The following is a 20939-nucleotide window of genomic DNA, read 5'->3' on the forward strand; positions in this document are numbered from 1 at the left end:
CCTGGAAAGGACAAAGAGGTCCTGGAAAACCAATCAGATTTGAAGCTATTGTGAATAAAACACTCAGCTGTTGATGACAGATATTTGTGTATAGGCATTCCCTCAAGCTGGCTTGGGGAACTGCATAAAAACTAACCAGGTCCTATCCCTCAAGAAAGGGAAAAATAATGAAGAATCAGCAGGTGACAATAAAGCATAAGTGAAAAAACTGAGCAGGGAACTTTTCATTCTCAAATAGTAGCCGGGGTACAGCTGAGAATGACTGAGAAAATAAAAGCTCTGAAAAGGCACAAAAAGGATAAAACACAAATCCAAGTCAATACACAGCACAAAGAAAAAAGAAAAAAAGAAGGTCAAGTAGAAAAACTATCAGCAATGATTTGCAGTAAAAAATTTCTGAAATGAAAGCTAACTTCAACAGAGCAAGAAGAAAGTATGAGCTAATGATACAAAAGTTTGCAATATTTCATAGTTTTTGTTGACCTTTAAGCCCACAAAAACAGACTGCAGAATTGAAAGATTCCCATGACAGCTATACAGAACTAAAACTAGAAGTTTGCTAAGAAGATACTGGTAATTTGAGTTGTTTTGCACTTCATCAGAAGTTGTTCCTGACAGCAGCAGGTATTAATTTACTTGGTGTATGTTCATTTGGGGAGATGAGAGAGTGGTTATGCTGTAAGACGTGACTCTGACTCAGAAGAATTGGACTGAAATTAAGAAACCAGTCACTGTAAAACAGTCTTTAAGAGACTTGTAAGGATGGAAGCTTTTATTTAATTATTTGATCCTAAAATGGAAAAGCTCAAAAAGAAGTCTTTAACAATGTTATAATCTGAACCCAGGAAAATGTGGAAAATACCTAGATGATATATTCCTCAATTATCCTGGAATGTTTTATGCAGTCTAAGAAATCAAGTGACTTTAATACTGTCATAAGAACTTCAAACACCAAGACAATCTTTAAAGGAGGTAGAAGTACACTATGACAAAACAGAATCGAATCAAAACAATTTTCCTTTTGAGAGAAAAAATAGCCTGCACAATTGGAGAAGTACTATATGATTTCTGAGAAGAATAAAAATCTGGTGTTAGAAAGCGATAGAAGGAGTTAGGAGAGGGGGAAAAGAAAGAAAACATTTCTATTAGTCATTGTTATGGAGTTGAAGTTGACTGAATGTGGCAGTGCTTAAAAAAATACGTGCATAGACAGATACTTCTTTAGTGTCAGTAGTCAGATATCTTCCACAGTTCCACTTCACATAAAGTTGCAGTGCTCCAGGGAATTTAAGACCTTCTTTTCACAGGTAGAGCCACAGAGAAATTTAAGAGAATGAGTAAGTTGTATACATTATTCATGTGCTGTGGATCGAAGCTGGGCGTTGGAGCAATCAAGAATCAGTTCAACCTCAAGTTGCAACTCTGAGTCTTAGACACACTTTCTGAAATGTTCAGAAGTGGGAAGCCTTGAAACTTGTGCTTTTTTTATATTAATAACTATCTCCATTTGGATCTACACACAGAGGGGGTAGCAGATACTTCTAGACTGTTACTTCTCCTCCTTTGTACTGCTTTCCCTCACTGCTGTGGAACTACTGACTCTGACTCACCATTTTAGGAAATGGGGATGGGCAAAGAAAGGGCTAAGAAATGAGATACCAAGTTATGGCTCAGTCATAACTGAGTTCCAGTCTGCCCAATTCTTTGATACTCCAAATGCCATAAATTTTGGCAAGTTTCAGTTATTCATTCATTAGACAGTGGGTATTCGAACACTGGAATCTTACTGGGAGCTTATAATGCAGATTTTTCATTTTTGGAGTTCAGTGGACACATATTAAGATCTTATTTTCCTTTCCAACATCGGATGACCTTCCCAAATGTGTATGATCCTGCTGTGAAAATCGATCTCACTGTAGTTGGAGTAAATGGGGACATGCTGTGCTCATTGACTATCCTTCTCTTCCAAAGCTGTTTCCAAACATTTGGAAGGAAAAGAGAAAATGTTTGCTTATTAGAGAGTAGAAAACCAAACAGTATTGTGAGCCTCAAACCCCTCTGGCAAAGGACTAGCTATGTTACATGACAGAGAAATGACAAGTGAAAAAGTTTTGATTTATTCATTCTTGGCTGAGAAGATGCTTCAGTGCGGCCTGAAGTAGTGATAATTCATGAGATGAGAGAAATGGCTGAGACAAGAATTGGTACCCATATGCTTGTGTTTTTTCTCAGCTCTGTTCAAGGACAAGTCCACTGAGACACAGACAGTGCACATGATTTAAGAAGGAAATTTTTCCTGTAACTTCCGGAATTGGTTACAACTTAGTTCTGAAAATAATCTTAAAAAAACCCTGTTTCTTTTGCACTATTAGCTGTTCAGGCCTTAATTTCTCACTAACGTTAGATACTGTTTAAGCCCACTGAATGATCTCTCCTGCAAGAGAAGACAATAGTCCCTATGATAAAATATGTATTGCAATCATCTTTTTGACATGTTTCTCTACTAGATACTTCTGAACAAGTCATAAAACCACTATCACTCAAAAATATAGTGCTCTACAGATCTTTCAGATACAAAAGTAGACAAGAAAATCACAAGAAAAATCCATCCAAACCAAATGTCAACTTTGCAAGTAAAAGTGGCCATGCAGGACAAGGTGATCAGATTTCTTGCATCACATGCAAAGTCTAAAAATGTTACATCTAAACCTGCTTCCCCTTCAAGTCTTCAACCTACCAAGCCTCCTCACCTCAGTATTTCACTGCAACAGAATCACTATGACAAAAAAATTATTGCAGTCATTTGATGGGCCTCACTGACTCAAAATGTTTGTTTGTTTCTGAGGATGAGTGTTACATGGAGATTTCATTAGAAGCAGATACAAATCAGTGAAAAGAAAGGGGGGGGATTAAAAGAAAGAGAAGTTGTGTCAGTAGACTTTCAGTTTTAGAAAATGGGTAAGAATTGCATGAAGAGGGATGAACTCCTTCAGGCTTGTTAGAGCAGATGACACAAAAACTTGACACACTTAAAATTTTATTTATAAACCCTCCATGTAAGCTGAGGACTTGAATATAGCAGCAGAGCAATGGCTTTTACTGGTCTTCTCTTGCTAAGAAGTTTGACAGACATATGATTGCACAATAGGTAACTCTTCCAAGCCTTCCTCTCCTTCCAAGCTTTACAGAGAATACTAACATTGTCAAGCTAACCTAACCTCACACTCTGAAATGTTATAATTAACTCAGAGCTTAACATAATGTTATGAGCACCATTGCCCTTTACACTGTTTATTGTAAGGTTGAAGATTTTCCTGAATTTTACATACATATATTTTCCTACATTCTTTCATCTTTGAAAGTACCTAACATCAACAGGCCCTGTGAATTTATACACCCGTGAACAACCTGACTTTTTAGCTGATCTTAGTGTGAGCAGGAAGTTGGTCTACAAAATTACAGAGAAGCCTTACAACATGAATTATTTTATGATTCTAAAATACTAAAATGTGAAAAATATGCAAAAACTATGTGAAAATAATGTGAAGATTAAAAAATATAATCCAATCAGAACATAAGCCATGGCCCAAAATAAAACTGTCCTCTCAAACATTTTTCTCAGTACTATTCTAAAGGAAAGTCTACAATCATAAGAACAGTCTCATGAAGTACATTTTAAGTTAATAACATTTCCTTTAAAAGCTAATCTACATTCCATTTTATGTGCAGGAAAGCAACAGTACTGGAAGAGACATCATAGTTTATTACCAGAGAGAGTTCATATTACTTTAGTGAGTCACCCAGTTTCAACTTCAGCAGGACTATAGCATCTATAAAAGTGGCTGCTGTGGCAAACATCACCCTTAGTCCCACCAGCCTCTTCCTCTAATACAGAGAAATTAATCTGGAGACACACAGGATCTCCTGTCCACCCACGAAATATTTGCAAGGACGACTTCCTCCACTCCGTATCAAGGAGTACATGATGAGATTGCATGGAGAGGATGGAGCTTTAGAGAAGCACACCACTTACATGGATCAATTTATCCTTGTAAGAGTGGCAGAACTAGAAGCAGTAATGAACGAATACCTGTGCTCACCTGTCAGCAAAACAGTACATGGCAAACTTGCTTTTTAGAAGAAGAACATATTTTGGTAACCATACAGCACCTCCAAGTGCTTGAGGTGACACGGCCTATCTTTATTATGTAGTCATTATCCTTCACAACTTATGGAAGAGAAATTTTGGAAAATATAGGTATGGTTCTCCGTAGACAATACAAAGAAGATAGTAGAGGCTCCGTGCTTCCTTGAAGGTTCCAGAGAGGGAGCTTATTGCACCGCATCTAGCCTATGTCAACTCAGTACTGAAGCTTGTTAGAAAGCAGCCCTTATTTCCCACATAGAAAGAGAAGCATCATTCTATTCTATTCTCATGAAAATTGTTTGTTGTGGCCATTAAAATAATTTAAAAAACATTTATCCAGAAGAATTTTGAAATAATTGGGAAGTGAAACTTGGTGGAAGGCTTCCAGTCCATAAAAAACTTTTGGATCTATTTCCCTACAGAATAGAACATCCTAATTTCTGGAGGAGAGAAAATTAGAAGCACACACAAAATGAAAACATATTGTTCTCAAAAACTTAAAGATGTTATCTACTCAATGGAGTAAACATATACATTCTAAAATACAGGATTCCAAGAGCCCTCCAATATGCCAATGTCACCAAAACAAAGTGAGAAATAGAAAACAATTAGGATACTTGCCACCTGAATAACTCATCAAAATTTTCATTAAACCATGTTTTCCAGCAGTACTTTTTTGTAGCCAAAAACTACTTAACAGAGCTGAGCAGTCTCACAGGGGCAGAACAACCAAACATTCCAAAACTGAGAACTGGATGAAAGATTTACCATCAGACTAAATCCTGATTACTACATAAATCCTTGTTTTTGTGTTCTTTGAAGGTAAACTTAGATTTTTCCAATTGTGCCTATGAAGTTTAGGGGGGGCAGAAGGGCAGGAAGAAAATGAGGCATCAAATTTGTCAACCTGGCGGACAGAGTGATTAGTATAATAATAATAGTAGAGGGACAAGAAGGAATGAATTTTTGAGAACTGCAGGCCTGTAATCCTGTTCTTAGATACTGTTCTCTTGGTACACCGAGATGGGTGTATTTCAGTTTACTACCAGAAGTTACAGCTCGCTCACAACATGAAGCAAATATCTCAGAAACTGCAAGAAGTACTCTGAGCTTTCCCACAGAAGTTCCTCTTGCTGGAACTCCACAGAGGAAGCAGCAGAGAAAGAGTTTTTCATTTCTGTCAAGGCTTTTACCTGCAGGAAGCATAGATGTATCCCAGTCAGATTTTTATGTCTCTTTCCATTTCATACCCACAACACAGGCACCTGGCTTAGCTTGTTAGAGAACTATTATTTAATAGGCACTCATTATGTTTCCTATCACTTCATCAGGTTTTGATGTGTTTGAATTAACCTTAAAATTCCCACTGTGTTGAGCAGGAGGCTTGGTCTAGAGACCTCCCCCTCTCCCTTCTCATTGAAATGATTTCACAGCTCAATGAAGAAAAGTTCTCTGTAGAGTCTTAGGGCAAATATACTCCATTATTCTCTTCATAGAATGGAGGATATGGTGATCAAGATTTCCTCATAAAAATAGCAAAATCTGAAGTTTGGTGATTACAGACTTTCTGTATTTCATGGAACAGTACACCAAATTTTTTTTTCTTTTATATGAAATATAATTACATTACATAAATCTGATTCCTAATGTCCTGTAAAAAACCAGTTAATACTGCAAATGCATTCACAGAAATTAAAGGCTTCAAAAGATCTGATAATATTTGCAAAACCAAATAATTCTTAAAAATTGAACTTAAGACAGCCATGAAAACGACCACGCGTACAAATGAAAAAAAGCCTGCACTTACAGTTCTATTGCCTTGTTCCACATGATAACGTATCCAGAAAGAATGAAGGACTCAATATTTACAATGTGTGTATTTCCTCTCTCTGTTCCAACATAAAGCCATTTACTCTGGAAAGGTAGATGGCAGTAAGTAATCCTGGAAAAGAAAAAAAATACAAAACAACAAAATAAAAGTGACTGAATATCACATCAACAATATTTTTAAACAATTTTGCAGCTGAAAGAATTATTCTTTCCACTTTATAACTTGAGAAAAGCCTGCCCAGTTGGCATTCTGAAAAATGTGCAGGTTCTGGGGGTCATGTCTAGGAAAATCATAAAAGAGAACATGAAACAAAACAGGGCCATCCTGCCTGCCTATATTAAGGGCAGGAAAAAAGAGATGGATCACTTGAGCACTGAACTAAGTCTATCTATCTCCATGAGCATGTACATTGCACTTTGATAGTATTCAGGGCTCTCAAAGGCGGCTTTCTTATTTCCTTTCTTAGAATAAGCAGATTATCCAGTTGAACACACAGAGTTTTGTGGACATCAGTGGAATTCGTGTTTTGTACAACAGAAGTGTAACACCATAATTCACACAAGAAAACATTCATTTATTTGCCATCTGGAAGACTAGGGCCTTCGATAAGAGCATTTATCAAAATTGAATTATCACAGGCACACTGAATCCTACATTCATATTACAAGGTGATGAACAGGTGCTACATTAGCTTGGAAAGATGTCATGACAATTTCTCATGATAATATATAGAAGTTTTCACAGATGACAAATGAGTAGATTCAGGTAACTTTCATACTATGCTTATTATATAGATACTACATACATTCAAACAAAACTAAATCGAGATGAGAAGACATTTGCTACTTAAATATAAGTGAATGCATGTTACCTACAGAGACTGAAACTTAATCCAACCTTATGGTACAGACTTGTAAATTTTGACAAAAACCCAGTTATTTTGCTTGGTATGTTGTATGTTATATTTATCACTCAGTTCCACAAACAGGTTATTTCTGGCTTTTATATACAAAATTGATTTATTTTTTTCCTTAGCGCCTCCAACCCCCAAAAAAGTACATACAGTATTTAAAACCATGCATATTTAAAATTTACATTCTTATGGTACAGCAATCTTTCTGAATTTATTATGAAGGAGTGAGAGGGGTGTTGGCAATCTTTCAGTAATTTGGCTCTCTCCAATTACAGTCAAGTAAAGTCCTCTGAGTTGAGTATTTGCCACTCTTTAAGGAACTGTTCAATAATTATACAAATTAAATATGCTTTATGTAATTGTTCCCTGTAAAGTACTCTCAACAAACAAAAAGGTTCCAAACAGATTATACACTGTATTTGCATAGTTCTGTAGTTTTCAGAGTATCTAATAAACTGTCAGTACCTTTAATGCTAAATTCATTCAAGTGAGGAAAATTCCCTTATTTGTACTTATGCATCACACTGGATTGAATACAGCTGAAATATGGAGTCTTCACATCCTAACTTACGGGGAAAATTATTGTGGAATCATGGAACCAGGAATAAGGCTTACCCTTCACAGAAATCTTGTTTTGTTGATTAAAGTGAGACTGAAATATGAGATAGGCTTTGTTCTGTCCAGCTGGACAGGGTTAAATTTTACCATCAGTTGTCTAATTTTGGCAGCAATTCTGGAGCCTTTAGTGGAAAGGGCACCAAATTTTTCAAGAGAATTGCTTTGAGAATGGGAGTTATATTTTAGTATGCATAACTGAAAATGCCTTCAAGCAGCAACATAGTACTGATGTTGTGGGTGCAGTCAGACCAACAAAGATCCAACAGAAACAACTGCAGAAGGTGTATGTCCCCTACATAATCCCTGATGGAGTTCAAGCTATTAGCTTTATTCTTCTGCTCATAACAGGTGCAAAGCACCATTTGCCCATTTGACTTTATAGTTTCAAATGGGAATAGTTTCACATCTTTCCTGATCCTTTTCCTTTACACTAAACAACTCTACTTCTTCTGCTTTCTCTTCAGGTACACCATTTCCTTCACTTCTGGTTAAATAAATATTTAGTCTTTTTTTTGTTGTTTTATTTCTTGCATTTCTGTACTACCTCTACTCTTCTTTCTTTCACTGCAGAGCATATGAGTGCTTTGTTAGGTCCCAGCCCATAAAAAACTCCTCTGGTTGATAAACCCTCTTAAATCACTTCATGTTGAAGGTCACTCAACACTCATTTGTAGTAAACTGTTAAATTACAGGAAGAGAAGACAATTTTGACTTGAAAATGTTGAAAACATAGCTATCTAGTGACTGACAAAAAATTCATGAGTTCCAACGTGAACCCTATTTGACTTGAATGTTGCTACTCCAAATCCTTGCAGTAGTGTCATCAGACTAAACAGGTTCAAGTCCACCTAGGACAATACTATTTTTCAGTCCTCTGTTAAATCCATTCACAACCCTGAATGGGGTACTGCAGAAAACTTGGTTTCCCATGTGCAAGAATGAATCCAGTTGATTATGAATAAAGTTTCAACATCACCTCACACACTGCTTGAGGCTGCTTTGGGCTGCTTTTCATCCTTTTTGGTTTCTACGTCATGATCTCTAGGACACGCTGCCACAACAACCAACTGACTAAGCGGATGTCTGCATTCCCAGATATTGCATGTCCTCTGTCTGCCTGCCTTAGGTTTAAAATTCCAAGAACATAATGCTTTAAGAACAAGGTCCTACAGCAAGAGAAAAATCAGACTAACGTAGTAACTACTAATAAGTATTTAGGCCATAAGTTATTAGACTTAATATCCTGCTAGCTTATCTGAAATCCCAGGCATCAGTCACTAGTAAGTCTGGATGTACAATATGAAGCACCAAAAGGGAATTAGGTATTGCTAAAGAATGAAAAAAATGCACCACAGCCTCTCCTGTTTTCTTAAGATCAGCTACTTCCTCTTAAATAATTTCATTTTGTCATGACAAATTTATGGGACAGCCAGATAAGAAAATATTCTTGTATGTTTTTTCTTCCACAAAGAAAACTACCCTATGAGTCTTCCTTGTTTACCCAAACTGTTACTAGACATTATGAAATGTCTAATTATGAAATGTATAAATGTCATGAAACCCTTTGCAATATGTGAGCTTAAAAGAAAATGGTATTCCCTTAAAGACAATCCAGTTTTATTTTACATTATGTAAATTAAATTCAAACTGATTTATATATTATTGACTTTTCACTTCTACAGAAAACATTAACTTGACTTTGAGGCTTGGAAACTTTGAAGCAAGACTCAGATTTTTAATGAATATCTTCCATCTCGGTAAGTACTGAAATTACATAACAATTTCTTCAAGAGAAAACAATGAAGTCTCATACTGTAGTTTTCACTGTGGATGAAAGGTATTCTATTATATGACTCTATTAGTCATATATCCCACAAGCAAATTAAGATGTCCTTTGATGCCATTACAAAAACGAGACAATAAGCCAGAAAGAAAGAAAGAAAGGCTATTTTTCTTCTTAAGAAGGTAGGGGTTGTACTGAATTATGTCAGTAAGAAGTGCTTTTGACAAAGTTTAATCAGGTTGTCAATCTGACTGACATAACATGCAACCAAATTGAATGGAAACTTGAGGATTTTCTCAATGTTGATCACTTAACAGAAAGCCAGCCAGAAATGTGGATATTACATATTCTTAGCAGCAAACCACAACATGAATCTTATCGATCATTGTAAGAAATAGTAAAAACCACGAACTGATACCCAAAAAAGGTGTTTCTATTCTGCCAGAAGAGTCTGGAACATTGTATCATTCTTCCAAATGACAAAACAGGATATAGAATGTGATTTTTAAAAAATCAAGAGGTACTAGCTAAAACACTTAAATCAGAATAAAGTAAGGAAAACTATTTTGCTAAGGTCCTAAAAACGTAACTAAAATTTCATAAGTAAGACAAGAGACATAATGGAATAACTGAAAGAGGCATTGTCAAAACATTTTAGAAAGGAATATATTCTGACTAGCAAATCTTAAAAAGGTATATTTTTCAGAAAATCACAACACTCTACAGTCTAACAACCATGGCCAAAAACTGACTGCATATTAGTAGATTACTACAATGTTAAAATAATTTAGAATGCTATATTCTCTGAAGTATTAGTAAATACTCTCAGATGACTTAAAATCATCTTTATTACATTACTTGTATTTCTCTAAGAAAGAGAAAAGATAATTTTGAGAACATTTCTTTCCGCCTCTGCTTTGTTATTTTTGTTTTTCCATTTTTAGTATGAAAAGTTTTCCTGGAACACTATTGCTGGTGGTGAGTGGGGAGAGCTGCTGAAGTGGGGAGAGTAAATTGCCTTTCTGTCAAAATGATAAACAGTTATTCCAAATTAATTATTTAATTGCTCATTCGTGGACATCAAAACTGCAATTAAATTTATACTATGGCTTTTCCCTTCATACAGATAATCTTAAATACTAACAAGCATAGAAACTGTGTATCCTCTATGCCCAGCACTGACTGGCAGAGGAATTCAGTTTCTGTAAGCTCCTACAGAAAACAAACATCAGCTTGAACTTCATTTCAGAATCCTACCAAAATAAACTACACCGTCCATGTTCTCAGGAAATAAGGAAATCTCACAAATTTACAGGAAAAGTGGGAGATAAAACATGAAGGAGCATTAACCTGGGAACATGGGTAGCTGACAGGAAACAAGCCCAGTAGCTCCAAGGCATGCCAGTCATGGTCCTGGCCCACCTTCTGCTCTCAGTGATGCCTAAGGGACTGCCACTGTCTTACACCCCAATTACAGTGCATTGCCCCAGCATGGATGAATGCAGCTGCTGAGGAAGTTGATCACCTTCTTAAGAAGGTTATGGCTATCAAAAGTCTTCCTTTTCATTGCAGTGATTATGGCTCTTCCCCTGACTCCAGGGATTTTCTCCAGCATCCTCTGATGCTTTCAGTACTCTCAGCTAATTTATGCTATTTCCTTCAGCTGGTCATCCCCAGAAGCTGTTCTCTTGGCACTGCCACCTGATAGACTGGGCATCATCCCTGGTACTTGCCAATGACAGACTGATGTTATGTCAGGTCCTTTTTCAAAGCAGCTCTTTTTTGAGAGGAATCTGTGGCCTGTGTAGCCTTCAATGAATATTCACGACAGAGGAAAACCACTACATAAGCCCTTCCCTTCTGTCCTGGTATCTGCAGGGTTTCTTCACCCCAACAATGAAAAACTAAAGCTGCTGGGGGTGCCTCAGGACTTTGTACCACTCCTCTTCTCCCTTCATCAGCAAGCACAATTTATTTCCACCTAATTTATTTTCTTCCCTCATACTCCCTTAATCTTTTGGTAATTTTGAACAAAACTAAAACAAAACAAAGCACATCAGACTCATCTAGTGCCCCTCCTTCTCCAGCGGATGAAAGTGGACTGAGATAGCTTCTGGCTAGCCAGTATTCTCAGGAAGTGTAAGGTTACTTTTCTGTCAGTTCAGTAGAGAATATTCAAGCTGAGATCATTGCTTTAAGTCACAAAATGGACACAGGAAGATTCAGACAGATATTCACGCGAAGTAATTTGTAGCTGACCTGATGTGCCTAAACAGAAGCACAGGTTAAAGCTACTGACAATGAAAAAAAGGAGTTGTTTCCAGCAGATCTAGCAAAGGATGTAAATTATGAGCTATTTGGCCTCTGGAGGTATTTAGTTTTCTTCCTGGTCTATATATAAATTTGGAGCTTATCAGCACTGTAAGATGTAAAAACCATGTACAGCAGCAGCCATTCATGCAGTCTGCCATCCACATGATGTGATGTGTTTTCAGCAGATGGTTGTGCAGTTCCCCAGACAGATGTGAACTGGGTCTGTGCACATTAATAACAACATTTCCTCTGCAACACGGGGTGTTGTTACATACCAGGAAGTCCTAGGAAGACAGAAATCCAAGATGAACTCCATTATTATGAGTTCCAATGTTTAACTTCCACTCTCATTTTAACTTACTTGGAGAGTACGCAAAGTCTCTAGGGCTGATGTGAAAGTACAGGAAATACTTTAAATTACTAACTGGCTGGCTAAGAGTCAAATGAAATATAGAGCAGTTCAATACATCTGGAGAGTTTCTTCCTTTTAGGGTCTTGGTGATACTAATCACAACATGAATATTTCTCCTATTCAAACTAGATTCTCCACATACCATATAAGATAATTTCAGAAACTCATAGCAGCCCTGCACACACAGATCCTAGCAGAAAGTGAATGAACCAAACGTGCCTTTGAGACTGATACTTGTAGTCAACTTGTTTTTTAAAAACAGATTTAGTTTCGATTTCAATTAAGAAAAATATTCTCTTTCACATATATTTTCTGCTAGCATCAGCAGTCAACAGTTATTTTGAATTAAAATCAGTTGATCTGTCTTATTTTATCTTTTAATTACTTACATAGAAGAAACTGAAGTCAAGCTAAAAACACATTGAGCATAAATTGCATTGCATCCTGGTGCCACCATAGCATAGGATAAACCACATTGTTATTTAGGAACATCTGGGCACAACAGGAATATTAAGGTAAATGATATTCTCAAAATACTGCATGAACAGTTTTGTCTCTGGATTTTTTCCAGAGTGTTATACAGACTGCTCATATATTTGTTGTTTTAAGACTATAGTGCATACACTGCAAATAAAGGTGATGACAGGACTGGGTAGGTGAAGAGTATCTAATGAGAAGTGTAAGAGTTAGAACTTAATTCTATTTTTCCACCAAATTCAGAGCTGAATGTGACTATTCTGTTTATAACTACTCAGTGAATCATCTCAACCAATAAATTCTAAGTTATTAATGAAAGTCACAAACTATTTACAATTAAAAACTGTGAAACAAGTCACTGTTTAGCTCACATATCACTGTGCCTATTTCCTGCCTGAACTACCAATACCTGCAGACAGTATGACCACTTGAAGACATTACTTGAGCTTATACCTTGTAGTCTGTAGAGATCACTGTTTTAAAGAAAGACAGTAAAATGAATTGCTTTACATGAGGCAACTTAATACGTGTTCCTTACATAGAAATGTGTATGAAAAATGGAGTCAAGGCAGTGGTAACAAGTTACTTTCTACACCTATACTTCTATTTGCCAATGTTCCTTTCAAGTTTGGTATCTCAGACTATTCATCTTACCCAATCAGTCCACAGAACAGTTTTATTTATCTTTGTTTTATACTGGCTTAGATACAAGTATTCATCACAGTCACTGGTGCTTGTACAAGAGCAATAATTTAATTTGTGGATTGGAATGTAAGAAATGAACCTTTGGGGTTCCTCTTTTCTGTTTAATCCTGATTTCTTCAAATTAACTACCACTTCAGCTAGAATAAATTACTAAAAGATACCTCTTGATTTAAAGAATTTCAGTGATGGGAGATTTTCTACAAATGGTGAGGTACAACAAATCAGGATTCCACCTCTAAACTGTAATTTCAATACAAATTATCCAAAGCAAAGTATACTTCTAGCTACTTGTGAACATCCTGTATATAATTAAGAGGCATCCTTCTCCGCCCCCACTTCAATTTCTGCAAATTCTACGTAGAAGAAATGTTAAGAAAACATTTTCACTTTAGGGTTTCACTTAGACCAATAGGCTTAAATAGTGCTGAGATATCTAACACAATTATTTATTTTGACAAAGCAAAAAGCTTATGCAGCTATTTTCCATCAAATTATTTGTACATGTCATCTGGCTGGTGGTCCATTGCTGCTTTCAATGTGTTTAAGACACAAGCATTTTTTATGGTGTCCCTTACCTGAAATACTTTATATAAGCAACTTAAAAGAATGAAGAAAACAAGAAGCACAAAAAAATATATGTAAAATTTTAAGAAATGCAGCTGGAAAACTATTTCTTTTTCAATATATTTTGGGTTTGTCCCTCTTTTTTCATTGGATCTATTGGCACATTCTGAAGCATTCTGATTTTTAGAAATTGGGACTGATCATTAATCCTTTAAAGTGTTAAAAACTAAAATATAAAGTGCAAGGTAAAGCACTATTAATAGTATATTCCGTTTCTTGTTCCCCTTCTTTTCCGTTAAAATAATTGAGATTAAAAGTAGGCTGGTTCCTCTGTTTCTTCAAAAGCCAGAACTTCCTGTGTAAACCTTCTGGACAGGGGAAATAACCCTACAAGTTAGGTCCATTCTTGACTTGTGACCTCACTATTTCAAATGAATTTGCAATCACAACTGTAGTAAATAGTTTACAGCATTTAAAAAAATACTTGTTTTAAGAAATGCTTATGTTAACTGCATAAAACATCAGTGTAGCAACTACATGAATATTTGTAATGGCTGTCAACATAAATTATTTACAAACAATTAACTCAAAAGAACCTAGAACAAATGAGAAAAAGCATGTTCAGGAATATATTAGATGCATTCCATTTGATTAAATTAGTAAACCCAGAGATCTCCCTTGAATGAAGACTGAATTTATGTACTTAGATAAAATCGTATGAGGTTATTATGAACTCTTTAGAAGGACAGTCAAAGTCTACAGTATGCCACAGGTCCCTTGGTTTTTTCCAGTTTTATTTCTTATAACTAATCTTCTTACAACTCCGTAAGAGGTCACCTTGACCTATCCAATATGCCATAACACAAAGACAGCTGCACTATAACCTCCTATAAGATACAGGCACTGAAATTCCCACCCTCCAAGGCTGTCCACAGTAGCTCTGCAGCAAGTTATGGGCATTACTGGAGCTCAAGAACAACTTAGAAGTCCCAATGTGCAAGGGCATGACAATTTTTGTAGCCTGTGCTACTAATAATTTGCTTCATTTTCAGAATGACAGAAAATTGCTTTCCTTCCTCTTGTGCAAATGCACAGCAAAGAGATACCCTCTTTTGTCAACTCCCTTTCATGGTTTTGACTGCAAATTCATTGGAATGTCTTACCTGTAGGAGCAGGATCTGACAGTGACGGCGACAGTGACACACTCTCCCTGGCTAGATCTTTAGTATTACACAACAGTAATGCCATGGATTAAACAGGTGTAACATGAAGACTTGGTCCCAAGAGAAAAAGACAAAGAAATTACATGGAAACTTGCTTCCTTAAACAGAAAAAGATGCTGGAAGAAACCAGCATTCTTTTCATTGACTTCTAATTTGTTTCTGATGCTGACTCAGGGTCATTACACAACAAAAATGAGAATAAAAATTTCACAAAATCAGTGAGGTGAGCAAATTAATGAAACAGGGTTGGAAAACAGACTGTTGGTCTCATCTTCAGGGAAAAGACAATGTACATGATTTTTCTCTTGTCTACTGGCTTGTGAAATCACTATTTTGTATTTGTAATACTTCACTTGTCCTTTAGAAATTTCTTTGAAGGTTAAGTAAAAAGAGGGTTGTAATACCAAACACACTGACAGTGATGGGCAATACAGAGTACAGTAAGAGCCACTGAGTTTCTTAGCAACGAAAAAAGCCAAACAAAGGATGGAACAGGGAGATGATGTTCTCAAAAGAGAAAGTTTTTGATGTGTTTATTTCATTGATTTTGTAGCATCTGCATGAAAAAAACCCGAACACCTAGGGGGTAGAGTTTCTCTCATCCCTTCACCCAACATTGAATACATAAATCAAAAATGCAGTTTTTTGTTTCCCAGTCTCATAGTTCCAAAAATGTAAATTGGGACCTAGCTCAAAGATGAAAGGTTGAAACTTGTCTTTTGTTTAACAGCTTGACTTCACAGAGCTGCTGGAAAAGTAAACTAAAGATATGTTAGGATTTCACCCTCTGCTAGCTGCAATATACACAAATCTGTGTTTATCATGCATTCTTACTAAAGTAAGTTTAAACCCAATTTTATATCAATATCAATCAAGTTATTTTGAATGACACACTAAAATCAGGATAAGACTGAAATACTGAAATTGACTTCAAAGAAAAAATAATTTTACATGTGCATGCTTTTTCTTTATATGCATGCTTTTTTTCTTTACAGCTCCCATCAATTAAAATCACGTAGACTTATTGGAGACCAGCTGTTCCCATTTGTTGCGCTTCAGTAGACAGGGACTCTGTGATTAATGGTCCTTGTTTTTCTGCAATCTGTAGTCTCTCTTCTCTTCCTGCTCATGTACTGTTTAATGATATAATCTCAACACCGACATTACTAGCTCTATTTCTGATTTACTGGAATAATGCCCAGAGTTTATTGTGACAGAAGGAGAAGTATCCTAAATCATTGCATTGGGTTCTTGCTTGAAGCTGACATGTGTCTGGGCAGGAAAGAGGTGGGGTGGTTTCCAAGAACAAAATTACTTACTGCAACTGAACGGGAGCATGTTCTTCACTGCTCCAACATATGACTGGAAATCTAATATAACAAAGGTCAGTGGAAAGATCTGAACAGAACCCTGAAAGGTATTTCAAAACTCTAATTTGAAAACTTCAAAAGAGAAAACCATATCATTCCTGTATCTACATTATAACTGTAACAAGAAAATTCAACTGATAGTATAGACTGTTTATGCTGCCTGAACTTGCTTACATTTTAAAAGACATCTTTATTTTTTTTCTGTTGTCTAATATGATGCATTTTTGTATTACAGTATTTGGCCTCTCATTTGTTATGACTGAGACCATGAAACACAGTTGTTCAATGTACAGCTGTGAGCATGTATTTTAAATTTTGTTATCCAAACTTGGCCTCAGAGCAATTTGGCAACATAGCTGCTATGTGAAAACAGCATAACATGTTACCCTGTGTTTTCTCAAAAAAGCATAACTCTACTGAAAAACATGCTTTATTTTTTACAAAGCATTAGAAACAACAAGCACACTGCTCAGCATATGATGTAAGGTTTGACAGCATATAGCAACATTATGTCTCATTAGGACTTTTTCCCAGAAGAAAGAAACCCACACAGAAGTTACCTAGGCAGACAATCAGATGTGGCCAGGTGACATAAAATTTAAACAATCCAGGACATTTTTTTCTTCCATATTGAAAGAAAAAAAAAACTTCTCAAAGATGTTTTGCAAAACGGAATTTTGAAGACATTGTTCTTTTTCTCAGAGAAATAATACAAGGAACTACAGCCAGAGAGACCCAAAGGAAGACGTAGATTGGAAAAGAGGGGTTTGTCAGCCCAGAGGGCCCTGTACTGTTTTTAAGTCCCCAGGTAATTGTGCCAGCTATGCATTTTTCTCCAGCAGTTCTATGGGCCATGACGGTTTCATGTGCGCATGTGTGAAGTGATTGGTTTTAAGTCATCTTTCAGGGGATTTTTGCCCTTCTGCTATCACAGACAGCTGCTATCTCTAAGTCAGATGTTATTCAGATGTAGCCTATTAGGCATTTTGCCCTCAGAGAAGTTATTTAACAAACACATATAGAAGCAGATACTGTGGCATAATGCATTTAAGGACTTTTTAAATTGAAATGAAACTGACAATAATCATATTGGCAGAATCCTGATGGACTAAAAATTACTTTGAGGAAAGACTGTGAAAGCCACCATTAAAAAAGAACAGAGATTCTTAAATTCAAGTTTGGATCTGGATATAAACAGAGATCCTTCTAATATTCTAGAATGACAAATATGACCAGGACTTCTGAGATCTTATTTTAGAGCAGCATCTATCCTCGTGTAATTTAAGCATAAAGAAACCAAACTGGTTTTAGACTAGCCACCTTAAGCTCTTGCAGCACTTTTTCTGCAGTGGCACCAACTCTCAGACTGCATTACAAATCCCACCCAAGGTGGTAAGCATAAAAAACTAAACCTGATAAAGTTAAGCTATGTTGTTATCTATGATGTTCTGACTCTAATGCTATTACTACTTTCTCACCTATACTTAAAAATACACGCTAACCAAGGTTTTGAGTCCTTCAAAATGTTTTGTCCTTCAAAAGGAAAATTTTGAAAAACTATAGCAAAATATGGAAGTTAGGTTCACCAAAGGTAGGCTATTCCAGAATACTCCAATTATAGGAAATATAGCATGTGTCAAAACTCAATACAGCACTTATAAAAACATCACTATAAAATTCTATTTTAATTTCTATTTTATGCTTGGTTTCACTGAAAAAGGGAATTTTTATTGGCTATTTGAGAGATTCTTAAGAATTAGTTTTACAGCTGTTGTAATTTCACAAGTAATCTTGGTTCTAATACTAATGAAACCTCTTAGGGACACAATACTACAGAGGAAGGACAATCTGCATGAGTAAAGTACAAGAAATGGAATTCAATTTTAAATGCAAAGGGCACAGCCTCAAACTTCAAAGAACTTCCACTTTAGGGTTAAAACTCGTGATACAGAAGTGATGGAAAAAGGTAATTTCAATTTTGCTTGTCTTGCTTTGCTTCCACTGTTAAAGGCTTGCACTGAAAAGCAGCACATTCCCTGCCACTAGATATACATCAGGGAAGAAGTGCAATGGGTGTATTAGTCAATCACAGCAAGACCACAAACATGGGTAAGATGAAGCCACATAAAAGGAAGATGCCATTTTTGTATGCATCAGTAAACATACTCCTGCAGAGATTACAAATGAAAATGGTATTGTCAATGGCCACAGCACAGATGGGACCCTTTCTAGAATATGTTTCCTTGATGAATCATCAGCTCAGACAGAACTGATATGAGAAAAAAGGTCCAAAGAAAAGAAAAGGGAATGAAGACAAAAATTTATAAAGAAAAACACATAATCCTGATTTTTTTAATGAAAAAAAACCTCAAACCAAAAAATCAGGTTGTGAATGTATATGAATGAGCTGTTTATCTGCAAAGGAGAGACAAAATATTTAAAATGCATGACAATGTGGATACCAGAATATCATCTCAAACGGGAATAAAAGAACCATAAAAATACATTTAGTCTCAAAGCTGGAAGGTTTCTTTCCATCAGGAGAATGAAGCTGACATGGAACAATTTTCCTGAACAGCAAACAGTGGATTTCATGTTGAGTAGTTATATAACAGTGCAAGGCCCTGGCTGGGGGACTCTTGCATGTGGAGGAGTTGGTGATCCACACACGAGTGACACCGAGCAGGTGCCAGGGGCTGCGTGTGCAGTGTGGTCTCTGGGCTGTGTTCAGCTGCATGTACCCCTTGGAAGCTGGATAAACACAGGCAGCTTGTTGTCACTGAGAAGCCTGCAGGCAGCTCCTGCTTGGTGGTTGCACCAACAGTGCAGAAGCAAGTTTTAGCATTAATGTCCTTTCTGTTTGATAGTAGGAATAATGCACACAGCCTTCTCCTTAGAAGAAAATCCTACAATAACTTGGATGACAAAAATGGGGCAACCCTTTCTATGGATGGGTTATTATGTTGCAGTGGGGGTTACCTGCTGACTGAAGGCCTGTGTGATGATGCACAACTCGGGGCTCCCAGCATCTGCAGGGATGCCAGATTTCCTATGCTCTTCTCCCATTCTTTGTAGTGCTAGCTCTAATAAACAGCATTTTAAAGCTAACTTACAGGGGCCTTGAGTGCCTTTCTTACTGGGATCGTATGGCACCAGCAACCCTTAATGCAAAACATAGTCAGCTTGTTCATTTAATAAAGGGAGGTATATGAGTTCTCTGGTGTGCAACTGAGGGAACCAGACTGAGCAGGTCCCTTCAGCTCCACTCCAAGAGAAGGCTCACTTGTTTAAGATCTATTCAAATTTTAGGAATCATGTCAATTTCCATTCTATTTCAGTGGAATTGCACAGTCTCATAAACCTAGCAAATCAAACCTGTTGATTCTTGGTATGAATGAGCAAATCTATGTCTTGCATTTTTTCTCTTTCTTGATTGCTTAGCCAATCTGTCTTGAAGACAAAAAAAACCCAGAATGCTTGTGCCTGATTTCTTTTTATAACCAAGACGTTCTTCATTTCAGCTAGGTTGCATGCCACTTTCCAGGATGAGCTTATGGCTCTCATTCATCCTACAGGTCAAGTGCACTACGAAATTCTCCATAGCATGATGCAATATGTAAAAAAAGAATGATTTTTTTTGTTTGTTTTGGTTCGGTTTTGGGTTTTTTGTTTGTCTGTTTTTGTTTTTGTTTTGTTTTGTTTTTTAACAGAGAAAGCAGAGGCATGTAGTAAATAAATACATAAACATGATTTGGGTCACTCTCACTGGAGAATCTTTCCAGCCCTTTGTCTTTCTGAAGTGACATCTGACAGAGATTATTTTTCTGTCCTGAAGTGCTAAGGCATAGCCCCCTAGAACAGAGGTTTTTATGAGCTTCAGAAATCTTTTCAAGATCAATAATTGCATAAAAATATTGGGTTTTGAAAACCCTGAGCACCATTCTTTCAAAAGTGGCAAATGCTGATTCAAGACCACACTACACATGCAAAACCAACCAACCAACCAACCAAAAACTGCCAAAACCAACCAGAACAACAACAACACAATAACAAAAAGAACAACAAAACCTCAAGCCAAAACCCGCAGAGGAAAGTTTTGTAATATCTTCATCAAGATGTGGAAGTGAATGCCAATCACATGGCTTCTTTTGATTTCCTCAGATTTTTCCATCATAAACCTGAGAAAATTTACATCCTTTCCAGAAACTGTGGCACATTTTTATGGTGAAATATTGCTTTATATTTGAATTCTATGGTTCTTTGCAATAGTTGAGTGCTAGACCACACCATGTAATCAGAATCTGTTTTGTTGTATAGCATGACTGTGCAACTGTACAGAACCTTGCTTGATGACAGACCTCTGACTAATTTCGAAGTGCATAAACAGAGTTTGCAGCTGTACACCATTAACCAGGAGGTTAATTTGTGAGTGGGCAAGCTATCACAGGAATGCAGCTCCTTGAACAGGCAGTGAGACAAAGGATCTACTTTAACTAACCCACAAGTTCCCTAACACAAATAAACAGACACACGTACTGCTGAGACTGCACAGCCAGTCACCAGTATTCATTCAATAGCCTCTT

General features: G+C 36.6%; 1 protein-coding gene across 9 annotated transcripts in view; it reads right to left on the reverse strand.

The window, feature by feature from the left end:
• Nucleotides 1-20939, reverse strand: part of STXBP5L (syntaxin binding protein 5 like) — a 189286-nt gene that overhangs the window by 93178 nt on the left and 75169 nt on the right. For all 9 annotated transcript variants that reach the window (XM_032098438.1, XM_032098440.1, XM_032098441.1 and 6 more), the window contains exon 5: nucleotides 5955-6089. In XM_032098438.1, the coding sequence (XP_031954329.1) occupies nucleotides 5955-6089 (135 nt within the window). The remainder of the gene's footprint in view (nucleotides 1-5954; nucleotides 6090-20939) is intronic.

The sequence above is a fragment of the Corvus moneduloides genome, chromosome 2 (assembly GCF_009650955.1).
Source record: "Corvus moneduloides isolate bCorMon1 chromosome 2, bCorMon1.pri, whole genome shotgun sequence".
In the NCBI taxonomy this organism is placed as follows: domain Eukaryota; kingdom Metazoa; phylum Chordata; class Aves; order Passeriformes; family Corvidae; genus Corvus; species Corvus moneduloides.